Here is an 11,866-nt window from a genome sequence, read left to right on the forward strand (position 1 = left end):
ACACTGAATGAAATGAGCTTCTGTTAAAAAATGATTTAACTTAATTTAAAATGAAAATAATCATTTGAAACATTTGGGGGTGTTTATTGTGCCTAATCTTCACATGCTGCTGCTGCAAAAAAAACAGTATTTCAATTTGATTTGAAATGCTCTAAAAAGTGGGAGATTTTCTTTCTCTGTACATGAGAAATCAGCATTTGCTAAAACAAAAAGTCCTGAGATTTCAGGAGTTCAGGCAGGATTAGCACAACAAGTAATACATAGCTCCGCTTTGTACATTGCATAGTATTGCACAATGCTCAAAAATGATATTGAACTGAATTTGTTGCTTAGTGCATTCCACGGAAAAATTTTACCTGCCAAAAGTTCAAACAGGTAAAATCCAAAAACACATTATCCTCTCACATAGTATCAGACCCAATATTAAAGAACATGGACAACCATCCAAATCTATAATATGAAACAAAATTAATTTTGGATTATTTATTTTGTAGTGTTGGTGTTTTGACTAACATAAAGCAAGAAATATTACATGCAGATATATTTTTTTAAGGTAATTTACACTGTTGCCTGCAACAGTTTCTCAAATGTCAGCATTTAGCAAAAACAGCAAAAAGGTCATGTCTCTTCAACCGAAGGATTCAACACAATAGTATAAGATTTATTGCTTGAAAATGTTTTATTACTATATGGTTTCCAAATATAAGAAGAAAAAATATGATTGATAAAAATCACCTCCAGAAAAACTGAAACATAATTTTGTTAGTGTACTGTGAGCAGATACATAGGTCACCATGGGGAACAGTATTTACCTTAAACAGTGGTGTAATATTCAAGACATTAAAAGATGTAATCCAGCCCCAGAGCTTCCGTTAGCATTGATGGTTTTAAACATCTCATGTCTACTGATTAAACTCCACAAATGTCTCTTTATTCTACTGGATGTAGACATGGAGACATTTTGGGTCACTATTTTGCCAAATCTCAGCATTAAACTTCTGGTGTAATTTAAACCATTCAGCGGCGAATGGTGAACAACAGTCCTCCATTGTTTGCCATGAAAGTGTCTTTACTTTCCATCCGGTCGACCCAAAATACAGCCAAAAACAAACAAGCAAAGAACAGCTTGCAGCATCCAGACGCTCCGTCTGCCACTTCTTACTGATTTAGCGGAGCCCTGCTCGTCAACTTGTTCTCCAAAGAGCAGACCTTGCGTTGTCTTTACAATCTTCGGGTCAGTACAAAATGAGATTGAGTTTCTCAGAAACGTACCTTCATCTGTGATGAAGAAAAAAGCCAAATGTAAGGGACAACAATGCAATTCCATTGGTTTAGGAGGGGGTGAAAAGTCATATCCATTCTGCTCTGACACTGCAGGAGGCCAAACTCATCCAGCTCTTCTGAATTCTTCTCTTCTCAACGTCTCTTGCTTTTCTTTGTCCCCTCATCCCGTCCCTCTTTTCAGGCTTAGTTGACAGTGGGCACTTGGTTGAGGCTGTACTCTTTGGCCTTCAGTCTCAGGTTAGCAATGCTGTTGGCCATGTTCATTCCCTGTGTGGAAGTGGTGTTGGCACAAGTGGGTGGGTAGGTTGCCATGGAGCTGAAAATAAGATATGAGAATGATAGTCAATTAAAATTTTAACATGTTAAATGCATTACAATTTTAACTAGAAATTGATGAGAAATGTGCCTCAAATTTAAAATTAAATAAATAAAAATGGAAAAATTGTACTGTACTTCTTCATGTGAACCCAAAGATAATGCTTAAGATTTCAATTGAAATGATAAACCATAAATAGAAATTTAAAAAAGTACTTGCATTCTGTGGGCAGCATTTTCTGTGGCACTCGCATTGGCCCTCCCTCCGGCCTTGGGTACCAGCTTAAGAATATATAAATAGTTAACAAATCTTCATAAATATTGCATTAATATGTTTGCATTTTATGTGCACAATAATGCGTCAGGTGTGTGTTGAAATTGTGCAAGCTCGTTTTACTGGCATGGTCGCGGGTCAAATGCTTATCCATGCAAGAAAGAGTTTCCGGTTGAGTTGCACATTTCAGCTGCTGGGAAAAAGGTATTTGGCCGGAGTGGCAGGGTTAGTTACTCTATACAGCTTTTAAGAATGAAGATTACTGTAAATCAGAACCATAGTGTAACTAGAGTCACAAAAAATCCTGCCCAATGGACTTTTCTTCCTCTGAAAGTCAATTTGTATCCTATGGCCCAAAGGTCATGAGGGTCACAGGCGGATTTAATATGGTTTGTTTTCAGATTATCACTTCATCTTCAGGGGATCGGCCCACCATCGCTTCCAAAAAGAGAGGCGGAAAACCACTCGCTAGCCGGTCATTGTGCTACTTTGCACTATTTTACGTACTGAACGCTGCTGGGAAAAGCAAGGAATTGCCATTTTTTCCTTGTTTGCCGACATGGCCCTCCGATTCCACCAAAATTTTGACGAGCTTAAGAATAAAATTGTACAAAAAAATCTAATTTAAAACGTTTGGATGAAGAAAATATGGGCAACTGGAGAAGATGAAGTCACGGCAGGAGAGCAGGAGACACATGCAGAGAGGAAATGAAATGAAACCAAAGCGCTCAGATAAGAAGGATTCAGAGGGTTACCTGTACGGGGCTGCGCTCCCCCAGGACAGGTAGTCATTTGGACGGGGTGCGGGACGGGGGACAATTGGCTGCTCCACTGCTGTTACGTCTCCCGAGTAGGATTTGAGAAGTGAAGCATTCTTACTGGCCAGCATCGCCCGCTCATTACGCCGAAACTTTGCCCGTCTGTTTTGAAACCACACCTATGAGAACACAAGCCGAAATGACACAGTACAGTGGTTACAGTGGATATTTAGCGCACGGCGATGAAAGGCAAATTGCAGAGCAAAGCAGATTCTTATACTCGAGACATAACTGGTATAATATTTCCCACATCGAAAAAAAAAAATAGGTTAGAACAAAGCTATAAAGTTTCAGATTTTTTCTATGTTCTCTGACATTAGATGATTCACTGTTCTGCTTTAGATTGTTACTGACATACAAATATGATTGGCTTAGCTATGATGGGATTCAGAAAATGAAGCATGAAAATTTATATCAATTCAATCAAAAAACTTTGAAGTCGTTTTCCCCGGTCTCCGCGTTGGCGTAACTATATTTTGCCTTTGTAGGACTGCATTTTGCTGCGCTTTTTGAAATTCAGCCTGATCTGCTGGTCCACACATGTACACCTTTTTTGCAGAGGACACATCAGAAGCTTGAAGAATGAGCAAACGCGCTTGTGAAACATGGTTGAAGGCAGAGCGGGGAGCCCAGATCTCGAAGCCTTGGCTGCAGCACCAGGCCTGGTGGAGGCACAGTGTCCGGTTACGTAGCGCCTGAGGAATGAGCTCAAAGTCTCTTTTATCAAAGCATTTCTGTATTGCTCCCTTTCTGGGACACATTAATTGCAGATGTGTTTGTTCTATTTCTTTCCTTTCGTTCTCCCCTTCCTTCTCTTGATCTATAAACGGGAATAATCCCCATCTTTCTACAAAAACAGTCTCATTACAGGAGAATGTGGAGACTGGCTGCGGCCTACAGCATGTGTGCTGAGAGGCAGAGTGATCGGCTGGGGCTTTTTAAACAATCACGCCGAACTCTGGCGATGGGGCCGATGACAGTGGAGAAACAACACAAAGCTGCAGTGTTACCATCACGTTTATCTGTAACGGCATCCTTGCTGAAACCTTGAATTAGCAAAGTCTTCATTTTTAACCATTTGTTACTTTTGAAGTAGCTTTATTTGCATAAAGCTTCAGTACATTTTTTTTTTAATTAAAATTCTCAAAATGCATGTATTTTCTAATCAACCAGTAAATTAAGGACCTAGTGGACTGCAGTTGATGATTGTGAGGTGTGAAGTTTACCTGAACTCTAGCCTCGGTGAGATTAACCCTGCGTGCCAGGTCTTCTCTAACAAAGGCATCTGGGTAGTGTGTCCGCTCAAACACTCGCTCCAGCGCCTGCAGCTGGCTGCTGTTGAATGTGGTTCTATTCCTCCTTTGTTTCCGCTTCTTCTTTTCTTCTGAGTTTAGCTGCTCATCTGGTAAAACATACACATATGATATAGTTATCTCAGGTGCTGCAGCTTTTAGATAAATGTCCCATCAGCAGACGTTTAGTTCTCACTATATAATATTTTATTATTGACATTTTTATGTTATCTCGTATGCTGTTGATTTTGATAACAGATGATGGCAAGATTATTCTAAAATTATAAAAAGTAAAAAATAAAATTAGATTAGATTTTTCTGGGATTGTTATTAAAGGGATATGAAAGAAAAAGTTAAAACTCTTTGATATTTTTTTGTGCAAAGCAATAAAAAAATTATATTTACTGTTATTGACTTTTGTAGTGTTTTACAGTGGCTTGAAAAATAACATTTAATACTATAAAATGAATTGCTCTGCAACCAGTGAAGTCATCCGAGTTAATAAACCGATGGACATCACTGTACAAAATACCTAATGAAAACTATTTTGTAATGAGCCTAGACAAGACCATAAACCAAAGGCTAATTTAAATATGACTTTTTTTTAACAAGTTTGAGTTTTTGTCCTCGCTCATGTTTTATCTTCAGTGTGCAGTTAAGGAGAGATTTAGAAAATGACAAATGCCCTTGCTCGGCGTTCTTTATCCTGACCAATAGCATAGCAAAATATCCACTGTTTAGTTACTTTTACAATCGAGCAATAAATAAACAATAAAAGATGTTAAAAAAAAGAGCATGTCAAAATAGGCATATTTAGAAACAAGTTTTAAGAGTCTATTCCCATCCGTGTCCCCACTTTATAGCCAAAAGCACAGAAGTAACTTAGACTCTCATGAGACTTGATAATCATTCAGCTGACAGCACAGACAAACTGCAGTGTTTTTTTGCACTTCATGACAACAGTAGTTCCCAGATCATAATTTTCCAAAAGGATCACAAGATGAAATTTGACATTTGACCTAGGCATAGCAGGGGGTATAGTCCCTTTAGGCCTGTTGGAAAGATTGTCAAATGCCAGCATTTTATTGGTTAGAATTTCAGATTCACTAGATTGTAAAGGTCAGTTTAATTACAATTTAAACTTCCTGTTTGTTACATTTAAATGAAAACTCAAGCTGTTTAATGGGGCATGGGTTTATTATGGGGATTCTAAAAAATGAATCCAAGAGTTTTAGGAAAAACACTAACAAATAATGAATGAGTGAATTCATTATAACAAAACATACTATATTACATTGTGTTCAAATACCTCTTGCATTTTATTCTGATTTCCCTGTTGGCTATTTGTAATTTCTCAGTATCTTGGAACAGTGCTCATAAGATGACAACAATATGGCCATTTGTTTTATTATACATTTCAATAGGAGTTTGATCATATGGGAGCTGATTTCATTAAAATGTTGTTTATAAAAACATAAATTTATGTGCTAACCAGTAAATGATAATAAACGTAGGCTATATTCTCAGAGGTTGAAATTCTAGTTGTGTGAATGATGTGTGTAATGTTGATTTGTTAAAGAGAACTAACGGATTTATGTTTTTACAAGAGCCGGGGAATAAACGAAAAACTTATGTGTCGAACAATGCAATAATGACGACAACCTTATCTCATTTTCACTAGGCCTAATTAAACTTTTAATTTCGGGATAGAGAGAGATAAATACAACAGAAACCGTTGTGAAAAAAAGTGTTTAGATTGTGCATTTTAAGAAGGGCAATTTACAAGCCAACGCGATTAGCTTATATTGTTGCAATAAAAATAAATACAAAAGTGTAGGCTAGGATAATGTAAAAAAAACAAGAAGGGCCTATCCGTAATAGCCTATTTTTTTTTTTTTTTTTTACAAAAGTTGATATAATAATCCCCCTGTAACCTTATAGGTAGCCTAAGTTTGAAAGATATAGCAACAGGCCAAAATAAAAATATTTCCCTTTCGGCCATGCAGCAAAACAATGAAAACACGATATTAATAGACAGCCTAAGTAATGGAAGTTTGCTATTTGATACTATAATCGCATATGTATGTTCTCCGGATGCAGGATAATGATGACAAATTATAGTGTTTAAATGAACTGAAAAGGTCCAGAATGTAGATTTAGGATTTTGTCTGTTTTTTTCCAACGCCCTTTTTATCGTTCCTTGGACCAAGCAAACTAAATAATGACAGCGAGCTACCAATTATTCAGTTCCACTATTTAAAAAAAAAAAAAAAAAAAAAAAAAAAAATTTTTTGCAGATATTCTAATTATTATATAAAGCAAATTATCTTATAAAAGTCAATGTCGATGTTTACTGGGCCATATTTTCATTAATGCATTACGGGCTGGAATGTCAACAATCATAAATTATGTACAAAATGCGTTTACGACCCATAAACTTTTCTCATGCGGAATCCTTTTTTTCTGCTAGTATTATTTCTGGACAGAAAATTCGCCTCACCTACACATTTGCTAATGAAAAACTGTGTAGTATAATAGATTTAAAAGTCAACATAAATTCAATTTAGTGATTAAGGGAGTCGTCTGAGTCTGACAATAGGGCTGTGTGCGGCTCCTAAACCATATTTACAGAATCAAATAGTCAATAAATCTGACAGTATTTTTTACGCTATATGCAAGTATCCTGTAGTTTATTGTATGTTGTGCTGTCTCTGTTCAGTGGTATTGATATAGCCTATCTACAACAACACTTGCTTTTCTTATGGAACATGAGCAGACACACTTACTCTCCTGCTGTGTTGTATCACTGCCGCTGGTTAAACCCGGAGATTCCAGCATAGTCCTGCCCGTTTCTCCAACACTTTCATCTGCCTGAGAACCGACCATTTCTCTAGCCTCCTCTAGATCCAACAGGTGGCTCACCGAGAAGTTCTTTTTGGCTTGCAGGTTTTCCAGGTTGGCTGTAATGGGACTCTCCAGTCTGCTGGATATGGTTGCTTGTCTGTCCATTACATGTGCATAGCTAGAAGTCATGACGCAAATACGATACAAGAGGAAAAAAAAACTGGGCAAGTGTTTTAGGTTAAGCAAGCAGGTCCTCCTCGCATATATTTGAAGACAAACTCGTAAGCAACAGCGCCTCCAAACCGATGTCTTAGTTGCCTTTGCTCACTATGATAGCTAGCTACCTATAGGAAAGTTGTTCTCACAGATCCAGGTGGAGCAAAATTACAACCTGGTCTAAAACGTTGTGGAACTTAATTGTAAAGATCACGACGTCTGTTGAATCCGTTCACCCATGTAGTCTCTTTCTGCAAAGTACTGTTGGTTCAATAAGAAGAAGAAAAAACTCCCCGAGCTCCACGGAGTTGTTGACTGAGCGCCGATCCAGAAATGCTGATGCCTTTCAGATGCATGTGCGTAAAGCGTCGAGAGGAGGCAGGACACTCCGAAGCTGTTGGCTCTCTCCTCTACTCCTCTAATCACTCACACCCACACGCTCTGGCACTTCAAACGCGCGCTCACTGGCATGCAGTGGACTGGATTGTAAATGAAAAATTGAGACCCCTGGGAGAGAAGATGGAGCTGAAAGGCTCTCGTAATTACGTGGCATAAGACTTTGTGCTGTCTTTGACGTTTAGCAGTGTTACCCACCCCTCCCTCTTCCATCACAGCTTCCTTCTTCGGAGGTTAACCCTCCCCAATCTTTGAATTTCTGATATCTGTCACTTGTAATCATTTTGCACAACAAAACTGACATAAACAATGTTTAAAGTGAAAGGCAAAGGAATCGTCCAATGTGATGGTTTAGTTGAATATAGCCTGCTAAACCTTTAGTCAGAGCAGGGGTGACACCATTTTTTTTTTTTTTTTTGCAAATGAAAATGAGGTTGTCATGGACCATTCACACAGAACGCTTTTCAAAACGCAATGGGGACGAGGACAATGTAGAGAAGGGTTTATAAAAGTTGTGCAATGAGTGCAACGGCCAAAGACGTCTGTCTAGCGCATATTTAGGCTACATAAAAAAACAACGATGAAAAGCAGCCCGATGGAATACAAACAAACAAAAAAACGCGTTCTATGGCAATAGTATTTTCCCCCTGGAAAGACATGGTTTAAAAATGCGTTTAGCGTTTTCATTTGCTTCCTTGCGTAGGCTCTTTTTCATTTGCTAGAAATATCCTTTTCTTCAGCTTTACTCAGATTCTTTTTTCCAGTGTACTCAAATAGGCTATATAATTGGTAATGGTAGTCGACCTTTATGCTACTTTATTCAACAGAAATAAAGTCTATTTAATTTGTATAGTTCCACTATAAGAATTTAACATTAAGCACATTTATTAGTGAATGTTTTGACGTTAAAAACTTTTTGTCGTCTATAATGCTTTGGCTGCAGGCCTACACATCTCCAGCTGGGACGGGAGTCGTGTCAGGCCATTTGGTGTGTCTTTCACAAGGTAGATGTCCATGTGTTTCAATGGCAAGAGTCTATAGGCTACTCACTGCCACAGATATCCCGTAGCTTCCAGCCCCAGATCTGGGAAAAGAACACTTGATGCCATCAAAGGAAAACGGATTGAAACCAGATGTGCTGCTTTCGTTCTTTCCATGTATTTAATTAAGCCGCTGTTGGGATGGAGTAGACCTTTTTTCATCATTAGTTTTCCCTCTACATTCCCTCAGCTGCCAGCTCATCTACAAGCGACTTCTCTCTCTCAAAAAAAGCTTGCTATCGGGGTGATCGTGCAATATAGAAGTCAGTTTGTAAAACCGGTCCTTTCAACCACAACCAGCAAAACGTTTTTTTTATTCAAATGTCAAATCCTTGTGCCACATGTCCATCGTCGTTTAAGCACAGACGTCTCAGATGAAAGGCATTGGGCTACATTTGTTAAGGGCCTGTCAAAAGCCAAAGCTTTTTTTTTTTTTTTTGTTTCGTGATGACTTCTAAAAAAAAATGTAGAAGTCCCAATGACTAAAAAGATCATTTGGACACCTAGGTATTTGTGCTTGGATCAAATTTCTTGCATCGTTTCACTTTTAATCGAATTGCATTTGATTTAAAATATATTTGACTAATGAAGGTCCATGATTTATCTGCTCATTTGAGATTGCTGAGATTGAAATAAAACAAAGTAAAAAAAGTGTATTCTCTATTTTCACCATTTACGTTTTAAGATTTTATTCATCTCCAAGAGTTTCCCAGGCCTGTAAATCACAATCTCGCCGATATTCGTTTTCCATGACCGTGGGAACCCTGTAAATAGATGGACAGAATATGAAATGAAAGGCTATTATATTTCGCTCTGAGTGAACTTAAAACACAAACACACACACACACACACACACACACCAACGGACAAATCATCACTAAAATGTATTTTGTTGGCTATATGTAGGTCTATTTCTTTGCTATAAGAGATTTTATAATGATATAAAGATATACGAGATTTTATAATGTACATGTGTGTAGGCTAATTAAAAACATAACTCATGACTCATAGGCTAGCCTAACTGTGGATTGACATAATGACATTCTGATAAACACAGACTCAACAATCCAGCTTAACGCATGAATTACAAAAGGAGTTAATTATTTATCGAAATAAACCTGAACAAGAACAATACACACAGTTCAGGCTATTTGTATCCAGAACCGAAAACCCTTGAAAACTGTTCCGTTTGTTTAAAAGTGGCTAATTTACATCAATTAAAACAGACACAAGATCTTGTTGGACGAAAATAATAATAAAAAGGCAATTTGTTATGTTCATTGTATTATATTGTACAATATTGATAAATTATTATTCACAATGTTTTGATTTAGCATGATTTACGGCTGACTATATCATTACACCGGCACGGAGTATAATAATATATTTAAGTAAAATATTGTCTTAAAAATGTGTTTTTATCATTGAACCAACAACAGAAGTCGTCCTGTTTGGATGGCAAGTTGAGCGACAGGCACTTTTGAATTCCCCTGGCACTATCAGAGCGCGCGCGTGTATGTCTGCGTGTGTTTCCCGCGCAGGATATGAAGCGCGAGCACAGAAGGAATCACTTAAATTGTAATTAGCGAAATAAAAGCGGACTGAGCTCGCGGTCGTCTAATCAGCACCAGGGGTCAATGGACAGCACTACCGCGCATGATCGGGTTTAACACGTCAGAATGCTCTCCTAACAGGAGGAATTTAGTCGACTAGTTAAAGCAGTTTAGAAAGACTTGAAAGAGACCGTTTTGTAATAAATCAACCACAAATACAGGCTAGCAAAAAGATTTAGGCCTAAATAAACCATTGTAATATTCGGTGTTAAAATGTTCTGTTAAATACATTTGTTCACGAAATTAACGTAGGCCTATAAGCACTTTAGTTTTAAGATGTTTTAAGATTTCTGTTGATTCTAATTGTAATCTGCGTACAATAAAAAAATGTAAACATTTTACACTTAATTTCCTTAACGATTTTCGGTCGATTTTGTATATATGTTAAAGGTTTTTATGGTTACAGTATAAGATGACGGAAGATGATTTTAATTGACATTAAAAAACGAAGATAACATGCAGGTAGCCTATTGATTTTCATTTTTCATTATGTTGCGCGAGGGTAATCGTCATTATCAAAACTGGATAACATTGACTTTCCAAAAGGCAGAATGTTTCAGTAAAAGTTGATCTTGTGTGCTTTTTTTCTTTTTCCCCCCTCGAGTTTCTCGAGTTACTTAGTCTTTTCAACCTGTCCCGGCGGACTGAGCGCACATAAATCAGAAACGCGCTCACAAAATGGGCTTCACGAAAATCTCTTTTCCTGTATTTACTTCCAGGATTTGTCAGTCCTTGTTTTATACAGTTAAACCAGAATAAAAAAGAACATAATATTGTATTTCGTATTGTGGTGATTGGATCGAATGACCATATTTCATACATTACTGTTATTAACACCAATATTATTAATATTTCTAAGACCTTGGCGTAAAAGTGACAATGTTTTATCAAGATTTTAAATGTGTGGCGAAAGAAAAACAAATAAACGACATAAATTAGTTTATAAAATAAGCAAATATTAAATCAACAGTTTCAACGTTCTTTACAAATAACAAATGCATTACCACTAAACAATGTTCAAAAGACGAGCAAAAATGTAAACTGATTTCCAGTGGTTTATTTAAAATATGCCTTTATGCATGTGAAATAAAACAAAACAGGTTACCATTATTAAAATATTTTATTCACCAACGGATAATTAAAATATTGAATTCATAGCATATTTCATACCTATTATAATGCACACGAATAGTTAAATGATTGACAATATATATATATATATATATATATATATATATATATATTAAAAACATACATTTAAAATAAGTAAAAGCTATTGTCAAAAGAATAGTTTAAAAAAAAAAACATACTGTTAATATCTTTAGAGTTGGTGAATAGCTCTGCATAGAGTACCTGGTTTATTAGAAAGAGCATAAAAATATACATACAACATATACATTTAAAAACAGCTATGGCTATGGTATTCCACTTCCCACACATCAATCGGGTTTTTCCACTACAGTACAAAATTGTTCTCATCTCTGCCGAACAAACTGTCAGCTTTGTATGATAAAAAAACTGCTGTTATTGATTTAACATTCACATAAAGTAATTTTTACGAGACAACTGCCATATACAGATAAAAGATCTTACCATTCACTTGTGCAACATCATGTAAAATAAATCACAACTACAAACTACCACCAGACCATCTGCCACTATTCCATTTTGAATAATGTCAGTTATGGAACAATCAGAAAAGTTATCAGTATTTAGTATTTTATAGGATTTTAAATATGCACAATGTTTTCAAGAGATTCAGTCTGTCTTCTTA

At 36.6% G+C, this 11,866-nt stretch overlaps 1 protein-coding gene across 3 annotated transcripts; it reads right to left on the reverse strand.

The window, feature by feature from the left end:
• Window positions 1–468: 468 nt before the first annotated feature.
• Window positions 469–7,570, reverse strand: prrx1b (paired related homeobox 1b). Of its 3 annotated transcripts, none has more exons than XM_056269412.1 (5): window positions 6,770–7,570; window positions 3,918–4,093; window positions 2,629–2,810; window positions 1,816–1,881; window positions 469–1,600 (listed from the first exon to the last, which is right to left on the reverse strand). In XM_056269412.1, exons 1-5 carry the CDS (start codon window positions 7,014–7,016, stop codon window positions 1,468–1,470), a joined length of 804 nt encoding a protein of 267 aa, XP_056125387.1. In that variant the 5' UTR covers window positions 7,017–7,570; the 3' UTR covers window positions 469–1,467. The 3 variants fall into 3 exon arrangements, with proteins under 3 accessions (XP_056125387.1, XP_056125386.1, XP_056125385.1); XM_056269411.1 differs by having other exon boundaries at window positions 1,820–1,881; window positions 6,770–7,565; XM_056269410.1 differs by lacking the exon at window positions 1,816–1,881 and having other exon boundaries at window positions 6,770–7,562.
• Between the last annotated feature and the right edge of the window lie 4,296 nt (window positions 7,571–11,866).

The sequence above is a fragment of the Rhinichthys klamathensis genome, unplaced genomic scaffold (assembly GCF_029890125.1).
Source record: "Rhinichthys klamathensis goyatoka isolate OS25496 unplaced genomic scaffold, OSU_Roscu_1.1 h1tg000281l_1, whole genome shotgun sequence".
NCBI classification, from domain to species: Eukaryota; Metazoa; Chordata; class Actinopteri; order Cypriniformes; family Leuciscidae; genus Rhinichthys; species Rhinichthys klamathensis.

Coding starts and splice junctions, on each gene's coding strand:
- prrx1b (XM_056269412.1), bottom strand. CDS start 7,016: ATGACTTCTAGCTATGCACATGTAATGGACAGACAAGCAACCATATCC. Junction 1,882..2,628: donor GGGAGCGCAGCCCCGTACAG/GTAACCCTCTGA, acceptor TATATTCTTAAG/CTGGTACCCAAGGCCGGAGG. Junction 1,601..1,815: donor ATGCTGCCCACAGAATGCAA/GTACTTTTTTAA, acceptor TCTTATTTTCAG/CTCCATGGCAACCTACCCAC.